At 45.3% G+C, this 25,262-nt stretch overlaps 2 protein-coding genes across 2 annotated transcripts in view; one reads left to right on the top strand and one right to left on the bottom strand.

Annotated features, from left to right (window-relative positions):
- The window catches only part of LOC144805422 (uncharacterized), a 196,517-nt gene that overhangs the window by 29,132 nt on the left and 142,123 nt on the right, over nt 1-25,262 (top strand). Inside the window, exon 2 of the mRNA XM_078671981.1 lies at nt 2,620-2,827. Coding sequence (XP_078528107.1) covers nt 2,620-2,827 — 208 coding nt within the window. The remainder of the gene's footprint in view (nt 1-2,619; nt 2,828-25,262) is intronic.
- LOC144805412 (uncharacterized) overlaps nt 5,393-25,262 on the bottom strand; it is a 226,956-nt gene continuing 207,086 nt past the window's right edge. The window contains exons 2-3 of the mRNA XM_078671974.1: nt 18,583-18,752; nt 5,393-8,685 (exon numbers count right to left, since the gene is read on the bottom strand). Of these exons, the coding sequence (XP_078528100.1) occupies nt 6,907-7,947 (1,041 nt within the window). The 5' untranslated portion in view covers nt 7,948-8,685; nt 18,583-18,752 and the 3' untranslated portion in view covers nt 5,393-6,906. The remainder of the gene's footprint in view (nt 8,686-18,582; nt 18,753-25,262) is intronic.

Genomic DNA, 25,262 nt, shown 5'->3' with positions numbered 1-25,262 from the left:
ATCAATGCAAGGCAAACAGCCTAGCTGGTTTAACAGGGAGTGTTTAACTAAGAAAAGAGAAATAAGAAGAGAAGAAAGAAGTCTGAGGAAAAAACATGATCCAATAAGGCACAAAAATCTAAGTAATGTGAGGAAAGAGTATAAAACGTTAGTTAGAAATTTGAAGAGGGCATTCAAAGAGAAATGCTGGGTAAACTTGCTGGAAATTATTGAACCTAAAAGTTCTGGAATTTGATAAAGGAAACATCAGGACAGGCTAACGGGGCTATGCCCTGTGTAGTAGAGGAAGCAGCATGGGTATAATATCTGGCGGGTGGGTATATCCGTTCCTGGAGTGAGGCTGTGGTAGATCTAAAACCTCTATTTACAACAGAAAAGGTAAATACAATCATAAGAAACTTAAACCTAACCCGTGCCGCAGGACCTGATAATCTACCAGCAATTATCATAAAATTCCAGCAAGATTGGTGGGGGGAATTTTTTCCTGTATGTTTTTGGCAATAATGGAGTCAGATCCCTGAAAAGTGGAGAGGAGCAGTAATCAGACCTATCCACAAGAAGGGAGACAGAAAAGCCCCAAAAAAACTACAGACCTATTAACTTACTGGATATTGGGGAAAAGGTATTTTCCAAAATAATTCTGGCCAATTTGAAATACTGGGTGGAACAGTGGTCGATCGTGCCAGTGGAACAAGGAGGTTTTATGATCGATCACTGTTTTGCACTGTGGGCTGTGACGCGGAAGTCTGTGGAAAAGCAGGGGAAGCTATGCTGCTGCTTCGTAGACTTCCGCGCTGCATTTGACCTAGTGGATAGGAGATGCCTTTGGGAGTCCTTAAGAAAATTCAATATCCCAGAGGGGTTCTTGGAAATTATCCAGGAGCTACACAAACATAACTGGGCGCAAGTCATCAAATATACAGACGGAGACTTGACACCTAAAATATTGATTAAGAATGGACTAAGGTAGGGATGTGTATTAACCCCCTTATTGTTTGCAATATGTGAATAGAAGTGACAGCCCTATGATGAATGGGAAACATCTTTCCTGCTTGCTGTACGCCGACGATTTGGTAATCTTCAACCAAACGGAGATTGAATTGCAAAGGAAGTTATCTGCCTTTAATGAATATTGCTTGGCTAAACGCCTGACTGTAAATACGGATAAAACTACATTTCTATGTTATGGGAAGAAAATCCAGAATTTTAATTGGTATCTGGGTTCTATGAAATTAGAAATTGTTAATGAATATAGATACCTTGGTATTTGGTTCGAAAAGTCTTTAAAATGGGACATCCATCTGGTAGTCCAGAACGCCAAAGCCCATACATCAGGATGTGGGCTAAGGAAATTTAGCCATATCTACGGGGATATGTCACATAGACCGTTATTGAAAGCCTATAAGGCAATGATACCCCCACAAGTGCAGTATGGGGCCGAAGTCTTGTGTTTGAGTGGGAAAAATAATTGGGACATTGGGGAAGGGAAATGTATAAAACCATTGATGTCACTACCTGGCTCCTCGATGATCCAGGCAATCCGATTGGAGCTAGGATTGACATCATGGAACATACAGGTACAAGTGGCCCTTTTAAGATTTTGGAAAAGATTAGGATCTGAGGAAGTTACAAAAGTGTCACAATGGTGTAAAGAGGAGATTTTGCACAGTGACTTAAATTGGGCCAATGTGACTAGAATGAAATTGTGCGCAATGTGCAAAAACCTAAAAGTAAAATTTGACAAGGGGACACTGTCGGTTGAAGCTTTAAATGGGGAGATTAGAACAGCAGGAAGAGAAGTATCCAGGCAAAATGACATGATATACCTGAGAAAGAAAGTATCAGTACATTATATGATGAATAGCTGGGAGAATGACATGTGGTATCCCTATTTGGATAAACTACCTAACGCTGGCTTAAGAGCTGAAGTACTCAGATAGAGAATAGGAGTCAACCATTGGGTATCTCATGGAAACAGAAAAGCAGAAATGGTACAATCTGACGGTAAATGTCGCTGTGGATTAGGTATCAAGTGCCACAATTTACACATTTTATTAGACTGCCAAAAATTTGTGCCACAGGGGAAACTGTTTTTACGACCCATTTAAAAAAAAATATGGTATAACTGAGCGCCTGCTAGCAATTAAACTACTTACTGACATGCAAAACTTTGATATAGCAATCGCTATGGCAAAATATATGAAGGCGGTAAGAAGGACCCTGTTGGAACCAAATATGATTAGATAGAAATTGGCATGGAAATAAAGTGAAACATGCTCAAGTAAATTGTGTTTAGGCTGTAACACTAGCTTTAAGTTATATCTCGAGACTGTATTTCTCGTTGTAGTTTTATGAGTATTTTTATAAGAAACTTGTAAGTTGTGGGAGGGAGGTAGGAATTGCCCTTTTAAGGTATTGACTTTTTAAGCGGTCTAAAGAAAGGTACTTCTACTGACTGACTGACTGACAACACATCTATAGTACAGAAGAATACATCAATGTCAAAAATGTATTTAAGGAAATAACATAAAAAAACAAGCATTTGCAATGCAATAGGTTGTGCATCTGCGAGAGTTTAAGCTATTGGCATTGTAAATGACCGTGCCTTTCATTTATCAGTTTACAATACCAACAGCTGAAACGCTTGAAAATGCTAGACTTATTTCATTTCAAAGAAGCGGCCACCATTGTCCTGGGCTACCTGGAAAGTGAAAGCAAACATGGTGCTCTGAATCTTGCAAGAAAACGTATAATCCCTGCACAGTTGGACAAACTAATTAAAGAAAATAGTGCTTACAGAAAAAAGAAGACATACTGTGTGACAACAGTGAGGACAGTTTTTGAACTCCCCTTATGTACTACCTCCCTTTGTTATAAACCTAAATTCAGTCGCCTTCCTGAAGCACCATATTGTACTTTTAATTTGAATTGTATAAAACGTATTAAACACTGAAGAAGCCACATACAGCTGGATCGGTCATGCTGCATGAAGGGTCGTGCAGATGTTGGTGCAGGTGGGGTGTGGAGATTTTTGGGGGAATGAAACATACTCATCTAAAAGGTGTAGGCGAGTGACAGATCTGGATACCTGCGTAAAGGCCAATCTTGTTTAGTGCTTAACAAGGGATCTCATAATGCCTCGTCACCGGTAGTAAGCGCTATATAATTACATTTACTACTTAAATCCTCCTTTTAGGAAAGGAAAAAAACTTGCTTCTGTGCGCTCTCAAAGTATTTAACTAAACCTAATGCAAAAAAAAATATGGTTCACTAACAATTATAGAGGCAGCTTTCAATTTTGACAGACTGGTGGTATGAATCCCCCTCCCCCCGGGCACAGTTTATAGGGTGGGGTCCATGCAGACTCTGCCCTTCACCAAATCTCTTACACCCTGCGCACAGAGCGCTTATTGGCTTTTTCCCTGTGCCCTCTTAAAGCACCACTCATAGGTCCTTGGAGGGAGCCTACCCCCGTCCTCTTACACTCACTACCTCTTCACCAGCGGTTTGTTGCTCTCATCTTCGGCTTCCGCCATCTTCACCAAACAGGGCGACGTCATCGATTCACGGCCACTGCACACAGCGACAGCCGGTCTCCACGGCGACCTAAAGACTCAGAAAGCGGTGAAATGCAGCGGCCATCTTCGAACTGGCTAATTATAAGGTAACAACGTTGCGTTTCTTGAAACATCAAACAATCCTTCTATGCAGCCATACTCTTCAAGAGTTTCTTTTATTGACTGCATTACTAAAAGTTTCCACAATCCATAATGACCACCAAGTCATGCCACTTACCCATAAAAACAAAAGAAGGACATCAGTAGGAACGTCATTATGACACATTATGGTGAATTTGCGATTTTAAGAGTCTGTGAACAAATCTGTAACTGCGTGTTTGAAGAAACCAAACAAGAACAATTTGAGTATTTCCTTTTATTGCCTTGTTATTTAATCAGACTCAAATATTTGCTTCAATGCTGATGCACTGGTATTGGCGCCACACCCGCAGGCAGGCTCTGATCCTCTTTCAAGACCGATTCATGGGCCTCGGTGCAGTATTGATGGTCTGTGCTGTGTTTTGCCCCAAGGAAAAAACAAAACCTGTCGTCCGCCGCCTCAGAGCCAACCAGACTCACCACTTGCTCAGTTGGCAGCGGTAACAACAGTCAAGGTGCCATCACTGGAAACAATGTGAGCGCCTCTCGGGAACTCTGGATTGTTTTTTTTCACGGCTGAGATAGACCACCTGCTGCGCAGCTCCTTAAAGCTACAGTGTTGTCGACGAGCAGGTAAACAAACATGTGTCTGCCTTCTAGTGTGTGCGCTCGGTAGGAGCGTGTCAGCGCGCTGTAGGAGCGTGTGAGCCTGTGAGGCAGAGAGGAGACACCATTCACGTGCATATCGCCTGTCTGGGCATGCACATGGTTTGTCTCCCTTCGCGCATCAAACCCACAACAATAGCCCCGCCAAGGCGATGCAGCGCATGCGCTGTGTTCGCTAGGCGAGACCTAATAACCACAAGACTGGCCAGACTGGCAACAAAAATTCAAGAATCTCATCTCACGGTTATTCATATTGCAGGAGAAAAAAACGTGAGAGCAGATTTTTTTGTCAGGATACCATTTCATTGAGTCAAGCGAGAAGGATGTTTAGGATGAGGTTGAGGAATGTATCATTGCTAGTGTGGAAGATAGTTTCTTTTTTTCTGACATGGATGCATGGTGTGATGCTCTCAGAGAAGACGTTTTATTGATTTGTTGTGAAATTGATGACCACAGGTTGGGTGAAATAGAAGTCAGTTGAAAATATGTTGCAACCTTATTGTAATGTGGCAAATGAATTATCTATAGAGAATACTTTGTTGATAGGAGGAGAGAAGTGGACTCCTCCTGATTGCTTTAAACAAAGAAGTTTAGAAACTGCCCACTCATGTCACCTAGGAGTGTCAGCCACTAAATGTAGGATAAAGCATGATTTTTGATGGCCTGGTTTGGATCGTAAAGTGGAAGCACCCGTGAGAGGGTGTTTGCAATGTAGTTGAAGTGATAAATGTTTGCACTCCTGTTTGAGGTGCATAATTGCCATGTTCACACAGGACTTGGCCTTTCCCCCTCCTCCTTAGTCTTAATACTTACATGATTGTCTTGCAATTATAGTTCATACCATGAAATCTTGAATTTCAAAATGTGCTGAACTCAGCGCGCTAGCCGTCCATCTGGACATGGGAGGAGGGGACCTGATCTACTACACTTATTTCGATCAGAGAGGATGAGTAAGCGGTGCTCAACAGACTGAAATCCTCTGGCTGTGAGTGTCTGTAGTTTCCAATTGACCTTTTGATTGACCAACAGTGTTTCATCAGGCCCCTCAGACCTCCCAATAAAAATGCGAGTAATATTCACTTAAGATTTATTTTAGAATGAAGGTATATTCCATGAAACCAACACATCTATAGTACAGAAGAATACATCAATGTCCAAAATGTATTTTAACATTAACTAATCAATTCATAAACACTGGTAGGAAACAAGGAGCTGCTGCATCAAAAGCATAATGTAATCCCACATCTAAAAATCATTATATGTTTGTTAAACATTCAAAGACACAGGCTAACTACAAGGATTCCATAGACTTTCACACCAATGATTAAACGAAAGCTGCAGAGATATGTCCCAGAGACTCCTATTACTTGCAAGTAACCCAAGCTGCTGCTTCCGCCTAAAAGTGATTTGTTATTTCAGCGTTTATAGAGTAACAGTGTTATTCTTGCCTTCTTCAAGGCAGGGTTTATAGAAGTATGAACAAGCAGAACACTAGATACAGCTCGGTATGACTGACACAGCCTTTCTTGCATTTTTGTTTGGTAAAATGAGCATCAATAAATTCAGTGATAACAGAACTTGTAATTGAAGAGACAAATGAGTGAACGGCATATACTAAATAAGTTGTTGTTTGTATTATTTAGTGTAGAGAACAACCACTATGCTCATATCTAGCTTTTATTCTAGGATATTTTTGGACAAATGTTGTTAGTAGCTTGCTTATTTTGCATGTTGCGTGTCAGCTTGTCTTGGCTCTTCTAATGCTTGTCACTCCCCCGGAGTAAAGCCTCTTTGCCATCCTTCTGATTGGGCGACTTGTATAGTTTCACTGCTCACTCTTAAGAACTGCGTTTGTTTTTTGGTTGAACACTCCATGGGTGTGCACGTGTTTTGGCGTTATGGATTTACGGGTTTTATCACTAATCCCTAAATCTTGCTGAAAGTACTCCTGTCAGTCCAAGCATTGTTCATTCTGTTACTTTTACCAGTCGTGCGATCAGGTGTGCTTGGATGTTGTGCTTTATAACTCTGTTTCACTCAATAAAAACAAATCTTTCTTTTCTATTAGTCCACATTATGCTAGTCTCCCAAAGTGTTTCCTGGTGCTTCATGTTTCTTCCTGCCTGTAGAGAAACGAACAATCGCTGATAATAAACACTATCATAATTCTACAAGTATCTATGTTTTTCTTCTTTCCTGCTAGCCGGGTCTTCTATCATCTACTTTTCATCATCTGGTATTTGAATGTTCCAAATAATTATAATGTTATAATTTTCTGTAATTCCTTAATCTCCCAATAACTTCACTTGCTTGCTCCGTTGTATTTCCACAGATGTGTCAGTATTATTGTTAATGTACTTAAAATCTTGATGAATTCCCTGCAGCTCAAGGATTATTTCAACGTGTGATCAATGACGGTGTGTTTTTGCTTATGTCGGTGTAGAATTGATAATCGACTAAAGGCCTTCACACATTCAGTGCAGTTGTATGGCTTTTCCCCCGTGTGCGTTCTCTGATGCATCCTCGAGGATTATTTCAACGTGTGATCAATGACGGTGTGTTTTTGCTTATGTCGGTGTAGAATTTATAATCGACTAAAGGCCTTCACGCATTCAGTGCACTTGTATGGCTTTTCCCCCGTGTGCGTTCTCTGATGCATCCTTAGGTTTGAGGAGTTACTAAAACTACTTCCGCATTCGCTGCAATGATAAGGTTTTTCCCCTGTGTGTGTTCGCTGATGACTTTGCAGCATTGATAACTGAGTAAAACTCTTCACACATTCACTGCACTTGAATGGCTTTTCCCCCGTGTGAATTCGCAGATGAATCCTTAATGCTGAAGAGTCATGAAAACTACTGTCACATTCACTACAATGGTAAGGTTTTTCCCCAGTGTGTGTTCGCTGATGACTTTGCAGGTATGATAATTGACTAAAGTTCTTCACACATTCACTGCAATGGTATGGTTTTTCTCCTGTGTGAGTTCGCTGATGAGTTGTGAGGTGTGATAACAGACTAAAGCTCTTTCCGCACTCACTACAATGGTAGGGTTTTTCCCCTGTGTGTGTTCGCTGATGCCTGTGTAAGACGGATGACTGACTAAAGCTCTTTCCACATTCACTGCACTTGAAAGGTTTTTCCCCCGTGTGTGTTCGCTGATGTGTTTGTAGATATGGTAACCGACTAAAGCTCTTCACACACTCACTGCACTTGAATGGCTTTTCCCCCGTGTGTATTCGCTGATGATTCCTTAATGTTAAGGAATGTCTAAAGCTTTCTCCACAATCATTGCAATGGTATGGTTTTTCCCCAGTGTGTGTTCGCTGATGTCTTTGTAGGATTGATACATCACTAAAGCTCTTCTCACATTCACTGCATTTGAATGGTTTTTCCCCTGTGTGTGCACGCTGATGATTCCTTAATGCTGAAGAGTAACTAAAACTACTCCCACATTCAGTGCACTTGAATAGTTTTTCACCTGTGTGTGTTTGCTGATGGTGATTTAGTTCTGATGACAAACTAAAGCTCTTGTTGCATGTGTAAGGTTCTTCTTTCTTGGTTAATGTCTCTGAGTCTGGTATATATTCGTCTGCATCCCATGACTGTGTTTCCTGAAGGGCAAACATGGCTGATAAAGCACGTGTGTTATTCTCACATTCCCTGTATGTATGATATTTTGCACATTTGCTTTCTGATTTAATAAAGTGCAAATGTCACGAAACACCTGCCACACTCAAGGTCACCAGAAATCTGTCACACTCATAAAGAGTGCAAGGCTTCTTTGTGGGCGATAGTGTCTTTGGAATGGGTAAATACTTTGCACAGTTAGGGATAATGATCCATCTTCCTTCTGGTCGGCACAAACTGGGCCATAAATTTGTATTTTAGATAGCAGAACTCGTCTTTCTTTTACACTTCAAGTGTCTGGCTCTACGCCATTGTTCTTTTCTCTGGTTCCTGGGGTTTGGCTAGAAAGAGTTTACCATACACCGAGCGCACTGAATGGTGGTCTGTTATCATTTTAAGAAAGCAGAGCACTGCTGTAAACACATCATTACAATCTCAGGATCAAAGTTGGTGTTGGACACCTGCTTACAATAGAGGTGCTTTGTCAGTGTTGTTGTCTTAATTTTCCAGAGTTAATTTCTTAGTTTTGTGGAGTGGAGATGCAGGGCTCAGACTCTTAAATTCACTGAATTGCCCTGGACAGCTTCTTCCAGGATCCGTCAGTTAACGTTCAGGTTCGTTAATATGACGTTGCTGATGCCGCATTGAATACTGGAGCTCAATTCTTCATTGTTTTTGCTGATTTACAGTAGTGTCTTCTAAATCCATTATCATTTCATGTATTCAAGGCTTGTTTCCTGTTGGATGTAAACAGATGTTAAATTACTAAATGCAAACATGAAGGACTTAAATACATTATGTTTAAATTGTGTTACAAGACATTTCTTCTTTACCATCTTTGAACGTTACAGAGGGATTTTTCCTCATACACGGATATTTAACTAAAAGCTCTATCGAAGAAGTCACATCTTATTTACTTCAGAAAAGGAGGTGATTTGCCAGTGTTTACAAAGTAATTTAATAAAGAAACTGCGATCACGGAGCGCCCACATGCTACAGGTACAGGTTTAGGTAGATGCATATGGTTAAGAGTTCATTTAAACAAGAATAGATTGTAGAAAAAGAGGACTCAGGATGAGCTGCTGTTTCTTCAGTTTCGGGAAGTGTATAACAAAGGTACCTCTTCAGGAAGTACATAACAAAGGGAATGCAAGGCACATTGTTTGGAAGAAGATATACTATGTAAATTACTGTTATCCATTTATAGGTTGTATTTCATTTTGCAGTTCATGTTATGACATTACTCTATTGCTCTTGTCTCTGACGAGACTGCAACTGTGTATGTTCTGTTCACGGTGTGCAAACACCAGGTGCAGGATGTTTTTATCTTGTGGGCTTTCTTGGAATATGCTTGCAGGCAGTTTCGGTGCACCCTGTGTGCGCCTCATGATTATAATGATTTATTGTTTGTCAACTGTCTTCAGTGTACTGTTCTCCTACGTGGCTCAACGTGTGCTAGGCTGCTGATTGTAACCCAAGGCAGGACAGTGCAGTTGGTAGCTGGCTGTTCTAATTTGAGCAAGAGCTAATAAACGTTGGTTCCTGACTGCTTACAACTGTGCTTGTCCATGCTTTATTTAGAAGAGTAGTTTGGTTTAACCCCTTGTGTGCTCGTGACGGAACCGTTCCATCACGAGCCTCGGGTGGGCTGTGCTGGTGACGGAACGGTTCCGTTACGGCCCGCTTGCCGCGCCTGCGCAACGCGAATTCCGCGCCTGCGCTGAGCGTTCTAGAAGTGGCACAGTCCAGATACCTCCACCCAGTCGTCCGGTGTAGTATGTAATTACAAAAAGAGTCTCCAGACAGGCCTATTTCTGAAACAATGGCATGAATAAACTAAATCCCATCCAGATTTGCAACAGCCAGGAATAAGATCCTTTGAAAAAGTGAAGTTGGGTTATTTGAGCCAATATTTAATGGCTAGGGAAAGACAGGGAAAGATTTGATTGTTACAATATGAAGCCTTACAATGTTGGGATGTACATGCATGGGTCAGAAACTATGGGGTCCACTTGGAGGGAACAGTAAGGAGACAAGCACAAGCCTACAAAAGAAAGAGAACGCAGAAAACTGGTATCAATACTTCCCAACACTAGAACTGCACCCACTGATCGACGATTTTTGGAGGTAGAAGGGGATGACGATGAAACCAGAAGATTTAGATAAGACACTCCAATGACCAAATAAGAACAGCACAGGCTAGAACACATATATCATGCCATAATGAAAGAGGGTTTAAAGGACTATGGTGACAAGTTTCCGGCCAATTTTAACTTTAGGATGAAGTACCACCCACTGCGAATAGTCTTTGACCAAATAGATTAAATGTGTAAGGATTGGTTTATAACTTACCCCCCAAGTCAGGGTTATACTCAATTATCCCCACTCCAAGATGCTAAAGACATTGAGGAACGTTTTAAAGATACTCATTTACTCCTCTCGGCCCAGACGGCTTATTTATTGACGTTTACCAAACGGTAGACAAGATATTGGACTACATAGATGAATGCAGAGCCATACCTGGGCGTTGAAACAACAAAACGATAAGGAACAATGGTCCTCCCAAGCTAATGTAGAACAGACAGCAGCTCCCTTGTGCGTTAAGCGCAGTAAAGCCTTGCCACTTCTAGAAGGACCATGCTCTGGAAGTGACAAATTCAAAATATGTATGCACATGTCACATGGTCATGCAATGAACTAACTTTTGCCACTTAGTACCCCGATATACGAGAAAACAAGGAAAGGTGGTATTCCCATTCAGAGCGCACATTGCGGGTCACTTTCATGAGATTGGATGATATAGAACAGATGTTTAGTAGAAATTAGAGCAGGAGGAGAAGATGAAGGAGAAGAAACAGGAAGTTAAAACATAAAGTACTAATATAACAGAACAATAGGGGAGGAGGAAGAGAGGGAGGGGGCCCATATGAGGACCAGTTCAGCCCCTCCCAACTAGGGAACACGTTTGCTCCAGATACATGCCATAACTGCAGCAGTCCTGACCATTGGGTTTGAGATTGTATGTACCCCTGCCTACTGAGAAGGCGTGATAGGAGTAGGGGCAGAGGTAGATACTAACTCTGGTTTCCGGTCATAAGCAACAACGGGAAAATGGCCCTAGGCAGAATAATAATTACTTTAACACCATGCGGCAACCACGGTCATGATGCATAAAATACCACACTACGATTATTACCATGTGGAAGATGAAAACTAGGGAGGCCCAAAAGGAGGATGAATAGAAGTGTGTTGCACCTAGATTTAAGAGGCCCATATGTGCTGGGGACTGTAGAGAACAACGCCGTTAAATTTCTCATACACACATTGGCCACCACCTCTTCACTGACTAAACAGACCTTGCCCCAGGGCCCACTCTCCGGGAAAGTAAATGTGCATGTGGGGTTTACCAATGTGCCAATCACCCGTCCCATCACCCAGCCCTTGCACTACGGTCATATAACCAACATTAATGAATTTGTAATCTCAGACAAGTGTGCCTTTGACCTTTTAGGACTATATTTGTTGATGAAACAAAAAAGCGGTCATCAGGAGTATAGCAGATGTGATTTATTTGGAATGCGATTCAGACAATGTGGCCCTGATGACTAGATCTGTGTTATGAGGATGTGGGCGTGGGAGGGGAAGTGGAGGTTGTCTCAGTGACAGTAAGAGGCTGGGAAGCAGAATATCTATATCGAGTTCAGGAAGGGCCTCAAAACTTTCCTCTTTTCCCGAGCCTACAATGCTTAAACCCCCCTCCGCTCCTGCCTGCTTCCTCACAACCCAACAGCGCCAAGAAACCGCATGGTAAAAGTGCGCTATACAAATGTTTTTAAATTCAAATCTCTTTAAACTGGGTTTTATTTTTATGGTACGCCTGGTCCGAAAGGTGAGTCTTTCTCGTGCAAACTCCAGGTTGTTCGTGGTGGCGGGGTCTTGTGGTTCTTCTGGTGGACGTCTGCTGGGTATGCTTCTGGTACGCCGTCTCTGGACCACCAGGGAAAAGAGACCAACAGAGGGAAACCGTTAGTTAATGGCCTGATATCGGCGTACCCGACTTGGGACCGAGTGATAGTGAGGGAACACCCGTGCTTTATACAGAATGAACGTGCTCGTGTTCGTGTTCAGGGAGGTAGGCTGTGAGGAGAGCGGGAGGGTTAAGGAGGGAGGACGGGTATGGGACCACACACGGGAAAGACACACACAGGGATGTTTACACTATCTACAAAGGGGCGCTCTTTTTCCCCACCCAGGTTGCCCAACGCCGCCGTACCTGAGAAAGCCACACTCCTCCCTCGGGAGTGTGGCACGGCGGAACACGGGGTCATTGGCCTCCTGGCTCTCCTCCGCTCTCGTCTTCTCCGTTTTCTCCTCTCTTCGTGTCCGGCTCCGCTCCTCCGCTTCCGACCTCCGGGATGATGACACACCTCCCGTACAGTACTTCCTGCCTTTTGACCAGTCTGGATTCTCTGACGTCAGCAGGGGGCGGGGTCTCATCCTGATCGTCACAGGCCCAGTTAAAGGCGCCGGGGTCAATTGCATCGTCCCGTTCTGACAAGCTGTCCCAATCTGCCCTCGATGAATCAGTCTGTGGGTAAGGAGGGGAGTTAGGGACAGGGGTCCACCAGTTCTTAAGGTCCCGCACCCGACCCCGTTACACACCTCCCCCCCTGGATTCTCCCGATCGGGGAGAATGGGCACCCTAGATAAATAGTCTGCGTTGCCATTGTCTATTCCCTTTTTGTGCACTATTCTAAAGGAAAAGGGTTGGAGAAAAAGAAACCATCGAAGGACTCGGGAGTTCTGGGTCATATTCTTCTGCATCCACTGCAGGGGTGCATGATCCGAGTAGAGCGTGAAGGTTCTCCCCTCCAAGTAGTACCGCAATTTGTCCACTGCCCAGCGAATCGCAAGACACTCCTTTTCTACAGTCGGGTATTTGCGCTCCCTGGGGTGGAGTTTCCGGCTGATGTAGAGGATGGGATGTTCTAGCCCGTCCTCCCCCTCTTGAGACAGTACAGCCCCCACCCCAGTATCTGAGGCGTCTGTTGCCAGAGTGAATTGTTTCTCATAGTTCGGGGAAATCCGCACTGGCCTGGATGTGATGGCTCTCTTTAGAGATTCAAAAGCTATTCTGGCGTTTTCGGGTGGGGGTTTTCCTCGGTTGAGTTTCGTGTTCTTTTTGAGGAGGTCCGTCAAGGGAGTGGCTATTTTGGCAAAGTCTTTAATGAACATCCTATAATAGCCTATAAGACCTAAAAAGGCACGTAGTTCTCTCGTGGTAGAGGGAAAGGGGGAGTTGGTTATGGCGCATATTTTCTCCTCCTGTGGTGCAATCACCCCCTCCCCCAACATAAACCCCAGGTATTTTACTTTGGGGAAAGCGGCCCTCGACTTTTTGGAGTTAATATGGAGGCCGGCCTTTTGTAAGGCTGTGAGGATTCTGTCTATGTGCTTTAGGTGTTCCTCCCATGTCAGACTTAAGATGACAATGTCATTGAGGTACACCGAACTGTACGCGGTGTGGATGGCTAACACTTGGTTCATCAAACGTTGGAACGTTGCTGGGGCTCCATGGAGCCCGAACGGCAACACGTTAAACTCAAATAGGCCATCGTCAGTGGCAAAGGCAGTTTTATGTCTGTCGCTTTCACGCAGTGGCACCTGCCAGTACCCTTTTGTCAGGTCCAGGGTCGTGATGTATCTGGCTTCCCCTATCCTTTCTATCAGCTCATCCACTCGGGGTATAGGGAAGGCATCGAAGGAAGATATAGCATTTAAAGCCGGGAAGTCCATACAAAACCGGGTGGACCCATCCGGTTTTGAAACCATCACTATGGGCGAAGCCCAGCTACTTCGTGATGGTCGTATGACTCCCAGTTGAAGCATGTCCCTGTGGTCTCTGTGATCCTATAAGGCCCCTTCCATTCGCTTCTGAACTTCTGGGTGGAAGAGGGTAGAAGGACTAAGGCCCAGTCACCCTTGTTCAGAATCCTCCACTTCTTACCCTTGTCGTAATATTGCTTTTGTTTGTCCTGGAATTTCTCCAAGTTGGAGTAGGCTAGGTCTCTTAGTTTGCCTAACATGGTTTTTAATTGAGTGGTATACTCCAACAGTGATCTTTGATCCACCGCTTCTTCTCTTTCCCAAGCTTCCTTGGTGATTTCTAGGAGTGATCTGGGCTGTCTCCCATAGAGAAGTTTGAAAGGAGAGAACCCTAGGCTGCTTTGTACTTGCGCCCGCAGAACATAAAGGGCCAAGGGCAACATTTTGTCCCAGTCTTTGTTTTCTGCGGTTAACATTTTCTTGAGAGTGGTTTTAAGTGTGTGATTGTATCTCGCGACTAAACCATCCGTCTGTGGGTGGTAGGCCGAGGTACGAATGTGTCGTAGATCTAGCATTTTGCATACTTCTGTCATCATTTTGGAGACAAAGGGAGTCCCCTGATCCGTGAGGATCTCCCTCGGAAACCCTACCCTGGAAAAGAGCTCGATCAGTTTTTCAGCCACGTTCTTTGTGGTCGGGGTACTGAGGCCAAAGGCTTCAGGGAATCTAGTGTTATAGTCTACTATGACTAAGGCGTACGTGTGTCCCCTAGTTGTTCGGGGAAGGGGACCTATCAGGTCCATTCCCACTCTCTCAAAGGGGTTGCCTATGATGGGTAAAGGCTGTAGGGGCGCTGCGGGTGGCCTGCTCATATGCTTTTTTTGGCAGACCTCACATTGTTTACAGTAGGTCTCTGCTGTCTTGTATATACCAGGCCAAAAGAATAAACGTACAATACTTTGAAGGGTCTTCTCGGCGCCGCTATGTCCTGCTGTCAGGTGAGTGTGGGCGTAGAACAGTATCTGGTCCCTAAAGTCCTTTGGGACAACTAGTTGTGGGGGTTCACCTGCCTTCCCTTCCCTATATAACAGGTCGTTCTCAATCTTGAACTTGGGATACCCTGGGGTTGGTGTCGTCTTTTCTCTATGGGCTGCCTCCCAGGCGTTCATAAGGGTTGGGTCATTGGCCTGTGCAAACTTGAATCCCCTATCTAACTCCCATGGTTCCGCTGTTAGATGGGCTGTCCTTCCATCTCTCTCCTGAAGAGGGCAAGAAAATCAGGGTTGTCTATCCCTATTATCAGGTCCTCTGTTAGGGTGTCCACTACTCCCACTTTCACTGCACATGGATCCCTACCTATAGGCTGGAGGGTGATGTGGGCTACGGGGTAGGGTTTTACATCCCCATGTACACATCTGAGGTATACCAGAGCATTGGGACCTAATTGGGAGGGAAGGACTAGTTTTGTCTTTATCACCGATTGTCTACATCCCGAATTTAATAGGGCTTTCACACATTTGCTATTAACGTAAAAATCCTTACGTAAAAGGATGGTCCCATCTCCGCCGTATACATTACTGCTTTCGGAATATAGCCGACCTCCATAGGTTCTTCCGTTGTTCGTTTTCGGGGACACATTCTGGCGATGTGGCCCCACTCTCCACACTCGAAGCATTGTGGACCCCTGGTGGCGGGGATCTCATATCTCGTTGGCCGAGTCCTCATGTTTTCCGGGGCTGGCTTGTTGCTCTTCTTTTCCTGTTTCATGATCCCTGGGGCGGTTTTGGTTCCCTTGTTGGCTTCCCAGGGGAAGGATCGTGGCATCGCTCTGTTATAATTGGAGGCCATCTCAATGGCTTGTTCTGCTGTTATGCCGGAATGCTGTCTCAGCCACCGTTGGGTGCCGTAGGGTAAGGCCTCCATGAATTGTTCCAGGTATATGCTCGACATGACTTCCTCTTTAGTACGACTCTCTGGCCTCAACCACTTGTCTGCAGCCATTTTTAGTCTAAGGTACAGAGTCTTGGGATGCTCCCCAGCAACCCCTTTTTCCTTCCTGAACCTGAGTCTGTAGGCTTCGGCGTATAGCCCCAAGTGGTCTAGTATCACCGCCTTGATTGTCGGGTAGGGGGTCACTCCCGCCTGGTTGGCTACTTGATATGCCGCTTGGGCTTCGCCGGACAGGAGGGGGGCTAAAAAGAAGGGCCACTTCTCTTCCAGCCACCCACAGGCTCTGGCTGCCCTCTCAAAATTGGGGAGGAAGGCATCGGGGTCCTCACCAGAGATGTATTTCTGCAACTGAACCCCCGATGGATTCGGCCCATAATTCCTTCTCTCCGTAGGTATAGGCACACCGGGACTCGGCACCACTTTCTGTAGACCCTCCAACTGGGCGACGATGGTGTTCTTGAACATGTCCCTGTCCGCATCTGCGGTCGAGATCTGCTGGCTTACAGCCCACTCCAGCTTCTGTTGCCCCTTCCGACCTCCGGGGTGATGACACACCTCCCGTACAGTACTTCCTGCCTTTTGACCAGTCTGGATTCTCTGACGTCAGCAGGGGGCGGGGTCTCGTCCTGATCGTCACAGGCTCAGTTAAAGGCGCCGGGGTCAATTGCATCGTCCCGTTCTGACAAGCTGTCCCAATCTGCCCTCGATGAATCAGTCTGTGGGTAAGGAGGGTAGTTAGGGACAAGGGTCCACCAGTTCTTAAGGTCCCGCACCCCGACCCCGTTACAGTGGACTATTAAACATCCCTCCTAAGTTCTAAAAGGGATAGACCACAGAATTTGGGCCACGCACACCAACCACACAGGAGGAATAAATACAGACCATTTACATGTTATAGTAAAACACATGCTTCCCCAGGATACTGCAATACAGAATATCAGCGGAGGGTTTGAAAGGATTACATAGGATTGTCGGGGATTTAGTAAGAGAGGACATAGTGAAAGAAATATCAGGGAGCTCCTATGACAGCCCCATACTCCCGGTCTTGAAAAAGGGGGACGCTAAGAAGAAAGGAGATCAGTAGCGGTTCATAGTTGACCTAGGAGAGATTAACAAGATAATTGTACCCCAATTCCCTGTTGTGCCTAATGTTTTTCATATACTATCTAGGTTGCCCCCGGATAAGTCCTATTTTTCAGTGATCGATTTAAATAATACTTCCTTTTCTAGCTCTCTTATACAGACAGCTTACTGTTGCAGGAGAGGGTAAAGAAACATGCATAACAGATGCAGTCAGACTGTTGAATTCTTTTAGCTACTCACAGTCGTAAGGCTTCACCACACAAAATACCGTTTTCTCAAACTGAGGTGGTGTATCTGGGTCACCTTTTGTGGCAAGACGAGTGGCGCCTGGAGACTAAAAGAGTGCAGCCCACCCTTTTGATACCTTCGCACAGCAGCAGGTGCATGCCTTCTTGGGCATGGCCAGCTGTTGTCGACACTGGATACCGAAATTCTCAATCATTGTAAAATGTTTCTTAAGACTGACGAGAATAGACGTTCAGGAGCCCAGGAGCATGCTGCTAGATTCCGGACTCTGAAGGACATATTATATAGTGCACCGGCTTTGGGTTTTCCAGACTACGAAATCTACTTTCATCTGTTTGTACACGAAAAGAATGGTTGTGTGTTGTCCATCCTCACGCAACAGCAGGGTGATCACAAGCGCCCATGTGCCTATATTTTCTACAGCACTAGACATGGAAGCTCAAGCCCTTCCCCGGTGTCTAAGGGCAATGGCAGAAGCTGCAGTCTCCCTTCAACAAGTGGAAAATTTGGTTATGGGACATACGGTACACGTCTATCTACCTCACTCTGTGGAATTATTGTTAAATAGAACAAAGACGCAACATTTTACCAATGCTCGACTGACTCGTGAATTGTGTCGATAAATGCAAGATACCTGAGAACTCTGCCCAGGCAGCAGAGCTGATAACACTAGACAGAGTCTGTGAACTAGCCTTGGGGTAAAGGGTGAACATTTATCCGGATAGTCAATATGCCTTTGGTATTGCCCACAATTATGGTAGATTATGGACTGAGAGAGGGTTTATTAATTTACAAGGCGCTAAAATACAACAAGGGGTGTTGATATCGAGATTACTGAATGCAGTGTCCTAACCTGCCAAAGTGTTGGTGATAAAATGTAGTGCTCATATGAAAATAACTGATGATATGAGGAGGGAAATTGATTTTGCAGACAAAAGAGCCAACCCCACTATCCTCACATATGTAGCCCACTTTGACCCTGACATGGCAAAGGGGCCCCAAGACATTAGCCCTGAAGGAATAGCTAAACAAGTTTGAGGGTGAATTGGATAAATGGGCCAAAATGGGCACACAAGTTCAGGGTTGTTGGATGACTATGGACAGAATACGATATCTCCTGCCTGATGCCCCCTTATATTCAAAGACTTTGATGATGCTCCACCCCGATCATCTGGGTCGGGATGGGTGGACCAATAGTATATTGCAGTTTTGGGCAAATTCTAAGATACGGAGAATGGCTGAGCAGTTATGCCAATGCTGTGTGACCTGTGCTCAGTTCTATATAGGCAATGGAACAAAGGTTCCACCAGGACATTTTGCCCCCCACAGATGCCCTTCGAGGAGCTCCAAATGGATTACATTGAAATGACTCTTATTAAGAGATGTCGGTATACTCTGGTGGAGGTTTGTACTTTTTAACTTGCGTCTACATCCACCACTGACACCGGACAGAAGTATACCCCCTCCTGAACCTCTGACACCGCAGAGACCACAGTATCATCTCTACCCCAGACAAACTTTTGGCTCACCAATTCATTCAGCATCTTCTTCCCCTCAGTCAGTGTCACTAATTCAAATTCCAAGTCCATCTTTTGAAGTCAACCAGTGGTAGACTTTCTATGGAGTTCATACCCATGAAGTACTGGGGACATCTCACGGCCTAGTGAGGGTGAACAATAAGGAACCGAGGGCGAACGACCTGGATGGATAAAGACAATGTTAAAGGGAAAGTTCTGCATTCCATTAGTTCTCACCCTTGTGAAGAACACAATCAGAACGTTTCCATACAAATGATGAATGCTTATCACAAATAATTAAATGTACCATTATTTTGCTGAACGTACATTATGGGATGACATTTCTTCACAGTCTGATACATGGGCCCGGATTTTGCTGAAAGTAATATTGACTATAGTAATTTCAAAATTGATTGTCTGCCTGTGTATGAATATGCTCCCTGTCTGCTGCCAAGCCTGTGCTCAGCTATGTACCCCTACCATGAGCAACATTCATTTTTCAGGTGCCATGACTGAGCGAGACCAAGAGGGAATGGAATGGAATGAATGCATATAGATACGGATTGATTCTGATATTAATGTTGAACAATTGTTCTAGGGGTGGATTGTGGAAGTAGATATATTTCGTGAAAAACTTTTCATCCATTTTATAAGTTGTACGTCATCGTGCGGTTCATGGTATTACATTGCTCTTTTGCTCTTCGTCGGTGGAGAGACTGAGACTGTGTACTTGCTGTTGATGGCGTGCAAACACCAGGTGCAGGATGTTTTAAGCTTGTGAGTTTTGTCGGAATGTGCTTGCGGGCAGTTTCGGTTCACCCTGAATTAGCCTCCTGAAAATCGCCTGACCACAATAATTTATGGTTTTCCAACTGCCTTCAGTGGAATCTTCTCCTACGTGGTTCGAAATGTATAAAAGGCTGTTCATTGTAAATCCCCAGCAGAACAGAACAGTGCAGTGCAGAACGGTGCAGTTGCTGGCTGTTCTCGCTTGAGCTGAAGCAGATAAAAGAAATGTTTAAGTCGCACTGAACGGATCCTTTACATTCTTACTTGATTATTATTGTTTAAAGTGGGGAGTGCTGAACCATTGTGCTGTTTTGTTAAGTTTTGGGCAATGCCCTTGGAAGCCTAGGGGTGTGTGGTTTCGGTTCTTGGCAACCACATCCTACAAGCACTTAAAGACCAAAAAAATCTTAGATAGGTGCAGTTATTTTTGCCTCATACCCTTGAAGCTTTTCTGTTGTTTGTCACTAGTCAAGAACCATTTGGAAATGTTTACCCTTCGACCAGATATTCTCCTACTCACAGAAACGTAGCTCACTTCAGAATCTTCACCCGACATCCTAGCTGCCTTACCATGCGATTACTATATCCTACAAACTAACCGCCAGCATGGCAAAACAGGTGGCGGAGTAGCCGCTATTATTCACAAAAATCTGAGTTTCTCCGCCCTTACCCAACTCAACCCCCGTCACTGACAACGCAGTATTAAAACTTGAATACAACTCATCCCCGCTCACATGTATATTACTGTACAGGCCCCCCCACCTGTTACCCGACAAATCACACCTTTAGGGACCAACCACACCAGAATCCTCCAAAAGGGGACTTCAATTACTAGGCAAACGACCCTCAAGGAGCACCACACTCTACCGAGCTGACAGAACTATTAACAAACATGAACTTCACACAACAAATCTCCTCAGCCACCCACTCGAAAGACCCTACTCGAGATCAACTCTGGATCACCAACTTAGTAATGTAAACTGATACTTGTATAGCGCACTACTCACCCGCAAGGGTCTCAATGCGCTTGTATGAATACCGCTGTGGAACCCATCCTGGCTTTCCCTGTGAGGTGTCCACTCCTGGGCACCCCCAAGGTGGAGTTCAGGCATCGTTAGCATTGTGGGGGCCGTTGTGGAGATTAAGCAAGCTATTGCCCAGAGTTGCAGAGTGGGACCGGTGATTGGAATAGGCACCAAGGCGAGAATTATCAGGTCCGTGGAATTTTGAGCCCACGACCCGCCGAGGCGGGGAATTGAACCCTGGTCCCGGGCCAGACCTCTGCATCAGGGTCTGCCGCTCTAACCATTGAGCCACACTTCTCCAGTGACTTCAGTCCCTTCTACCATGCCGTGTGTTTGGTCTGATCACTACTTGGTAAAATTCTCCTTAAAGCATACGCTCAAGGGGGAAAGATGGCAAGGAAATGGTGCTCTATTGACAACAAGGACTTCCCCAGCACCCTTATTAACACAACCCCCACCCCAAAACCGATGTCAACCTGCACGAAAAATCCTTCTCGGCTTGGCTACTAGAGGCCAGCAACTTACACGCCCCACTCAAACGTATCACTCTCATTCGGCGGCATGAGGCTCAGAGATGGTTCTCCCCCGACTTAAACTCCCAAAAACACTCCGTCCGCCAAATGGAAAGGAAGTGGAGGCAGGACTACTCCCAAGAAAGTAAAACCACCTACACCCGATCCTTGAACAATTACAAAAAGGCCATATCCGCTGCTAACAATCAAACCAAAGAATTATTCAAAATAGTTGATGAACTGTCCAACCCTGAGAGAGTCCTACGTAAACCCAAGCCATGTCCAGCCCTATGCGACTCCTTGAATAAATTCTTCATCGACAAGATCACTGCCATCAAAGCCAGCATTCCCCCCAGACCCTCGCAAAATTTCACCCCGCTGACACCTAGGAACACCAACTCTCTGGACTCCCGCTAATCGACATGGAGATACTAAACAAACTGCTAGCCAAAGTAAAATCGGGCTCTCCCTTGGACCACTGCCCCCCCCCACGTCTTGAAAGAGGTCTTTCTGGCCTTCCCAAACCCAGCCCTTGCCCTAGTAAACCATTCCTTGTCTCAGGGCTGTGTACCCAATGCCTTCAAAGAGGCTATAGTGGTTCCCCTTCTGAGGAATCCCAGCTGACCCCCAGATGCTGGCAAACTACCGCCCTATTTCTTTGCTCTACTACATGGCGAAGTTGCTTGAAGCCCGTGTGGCTACGTGCCTGTCCAATTTCTTGGAACAGACGGAATTTCTTGACCCTAGCCAAGCTAGTTTTCGGCCAGCCCACTCCACTGAAACAGTAACCATAGCAATACTTGAATCCCTGCGAGAAAAGCGCGGACAGAGGTGACCACCAGGCCCTGGTACAGCTTGATCTCTCGGCCGCATTTGAGATGGTCGACCATAACACACTAATGGACAGTGTCAGCGAGGCAGGGTTCCAGGGCCCGGCACTTAGTTGGATAAACTCCTTCCTACAAAACCGCACTCGGACAATTCACTGCTCCCAAGTTAAAAACTTCTTGTGGGGTCCCACAGGGCTCCTCGCTCTCGCCACATCTTTTCAGCCTCTATCTACGCCCTCTGATAAGATCTCTAAAAGACAGGAAGGTGACCACCTTTAATTATTCAGATGACCTCCAACTTATGTTCTCAATCGATAACTCCCCCGAATCTATAACTGACTTTCAATCCACTATGACGTTCATCCAGCAATGGATGAACCTCAATCATCTAAAACTCATCCCCAGCAAAACAGAACTTATCTTGACAGGCGGAGGTCATAATCATTGGGTCCCACAATACTGGCCGAGCAACATGGGACCGCCCCCTGCACCCTCCACCTCAGTTAAAAGCTTAGGGATTATCATAGGTAACAACTTAGGAGAAGTGTGGCTCACCGGTTAGAGGCAGCAGACCCAGAAGCAGAGGTCGGCCCGGGACCAGGGTTCAATTCCCGACGCGGCAGGGTACGGGACCAATGCCGGCGGGCTCGATAAATCTCGCCTCGGTGCCTCTCTAACCATGGGTCCCACGCTGCAACTCTGGGCAATAGCTTGCTTAATCTCCACAACGGCCCCTTCGCTGCCGGGGATGCCTGGCTTCACCTTGGAGGGTATGTAACGTTTACAACGAAATTTTTACAACGCACTACCATTACAACGCAGGCATTACCACGCATACCATTACAACGCATTGCGCTGGGGGGCGCTCTAGGATAGGGAATAAGTTTAATTTTCTATCCAACACCTTCCCTAGTGTCCACGGGGACTGGAGTTGGAATAGAAAATTATACTTACCACTATCCAGCACCTCTAAGCGCTATGCGTTGTAACGGTATTCGTTGTAAATACCGCGTTGTAAAGGTATGCGTGGTAAAAGTATGCGTTGTAACGTCATACATCCCCTTGGAGATGCCCAATAGGGACCATCTCACAGGGAAAGCCAGGACGGGTTCCCCAGCGGTACACAGCGCCAAGAAACCCCAGGGTGAACGTGCGCTCTACAAACACATACTAACATAACATAACATAACTTATCCCTAAAAACACAGGTAGGCACAGTGGTATCCGCCTGCCTTCTCCAGTCTTGGCTGGACTATGTGAATGCTACTTACCTGGGACTCCCACTCGGCCTCACCAAGTGACTGCAGCTGGTACAGAACCAAGCGGTGCGACTAATACACAAGCAGCTGAGATGGCAACACGCCTCCCCCCCCTCAAAAAACAGCACTGGCTTCCTGTCCTCCAACACTGCACCATTCAAATTGGCTGCCTAGTGTTCAAGTCCCTAAATGGACGCAGACCAAAATTCATTAACAATCTTATCTCCCGCTATACCCACACTCGGAACCCTTGCTCAGCCAAACTCCATCTTCTGACGGTACCCACCTACAAACTGAAACGCCGGGGATGTTGCAGGTTCGCGACTCTAGCCCCACAACTGTGGAACTCCATGCCCCTGGAAATTAGACTCAGCACCAAGCTGCTCAATTTCAGAAAGACCCTCAAAACCTGGTTATTGACACAAGCCTTTCAATAATCTGTTCCAGACAGGCAACCCCTTGTTCTCTCAGCGCCATGAAACCAACCGGTGTACGAGCGCTCTACAAAACACTGATCAGATAAGCTATGATAAGAACACCAAAACGTATATCAGGCCTGGGTCTACACTGTGCTGAAAAGGCTGTGTTATTAAAGACCCAGTATTAATTTACTCCAGCTGTCTGTGGCTTGCAGTCATCACGCCACCCTTGCCAAGTTTATTTTTGCTTCTTTTCCCAGCTCCTGTCTCCTAAGGTCATGTACTGTCCACAGTCGAGTTTCCTTTTGTTTCACTCTGATGGTTTCAGCCACAGAAGCTCTTTACTTTATTGTTTGTTCCCCATTTTATTTTCAAAGTGCATCATCAGAAAAGATTGTTGGCAGCAAGCCTGGGAGACTTAAATGTGATATAGAGAGCCTGGTTTAGTCTTCAGCAGTCAATCATTCCAGTGGGTTCTGGGAATTGTAGTCTTATTGTTTCTGCATTTAACTGAATTCTCTATAGCCAAAGCAAGGAAAGTAATGATAAAGCTCACCTCTGGGTATTAAATAAAGTGGAGACTTCGGAAAATCTAATCTCAGAGCATGCTACAAGATGTGTCATGGGAAGTGTGTTTTGGGAACATAATCAGGGGGCAGAAAAGAAAGAAGCGAGAAGAGACAATGCGGAAGGGAGGAAGAAGGGAAAAGAGCCCAGCACATCCAAGGGGCAGCCTTAGAAAAAGATCAAATGAAGAACTTTGTTTAGAGGCCTCTATGAGCCCTAATTTCACCACCTTCAGTGAGGGTGCAGGTCACACATGAACTGGAAGTGGGTACCTAATATTCAGGGCATTGCCAGGGGAGGGCCTACTGAGGGTAGAAGTCTGTCAAATGAGGGGACCTGAGATAAAGACACACTTCTTTAGAGTTCTGTTCTTGCTCCAGAGCCCAAAACTTCACTTTAGTTTATAAGACTGTATCACTGCATTGAAAAGCATGTATTAAAAGTGATAGTTCTCAAATATGGACTTAGAACACATTCGTGCCTTCCCCACCCTGAGACAATAGCATTAACAAACCAAGAGGCCAGTCAGGTGCGCCATCTATGTGACCTGGGTTATTATTATACATGGATCAAATTATTGTTTATTAAACCAAACATAAGATGTTTTGGACAGAGCACACGCTGAACTCATGTATTTCCTTCAAAACATACATCCAATGTCCACTAGTAGCAAGGAATGTGTTGTTTGGTGGCCTGGTCCCTGCCTTTAGCTGTGAGCCCCTCCTCGTCTCTCCTTTAGTGTGTTTTCACCTCGGTGTCTCACCGTCCCCAGTCCCTGAAAGAGGCCTGAGGTCTTCTATCATGGGGGGAGGGTAGAGTGAGCAACCCCCCTCCTCTAGCAGCAAGACCAGCGCTCTCCATTGTCCTCAAAGACAGGTGGGCCCCTGCATGTGACGCACCAGCCTTTCCATAGTCAGAAGTGCCCCCAGTCTGACACCGCTGGGTGGGAGCTGGGCTTTCAGTAGATATCCAGGTTTGTGCTATCCTCAACTTTATGGCTCCCAGACACTGGAGGAACAGACACCATTCGACCCTGGTAATATGTGCTGAAGGATGGGGTTTAGTCCCAGGAGCATCACCTCTGGCGTTTGTAGAGTTGGGAAAGTGCATACCCTCTGAAAGAGCTTGGCCTCTTCTCCCCAGAAGGGGGGGTTCTTCAGACACTCCCACCATAAGGGTATTGGATTTCCCAGGGCCCTGCGTCCCTTCCAGCACCGTGGGGAGGCGTTGAGATACATACAATGTACTTAATGGGGAGTGTAGTGCCAACTGTACAAAACTTTGTAGTGTA

The sequence above is a fragment of the Lissotriton helveticus genome, assembly GCF_964261635.1.
Source record: "Lissotriton helveticus chromosome 1_1 unlocalized genomic scaffold, aLisHel1.1 SUPER_1_unloc_1, whole genome shotgun sequence".
Classification (NCBI taxonomy): Eukaryota; Metazoa; Chordata; class Amphibia; order Caudata; family Salamandridae; genus Lissotriton; species Lissotriton helveticus.
Note: the sequence above shows the minus strand (reverse complement) of the source record. Positions and strands in the feature narration are given on the sequence as shown.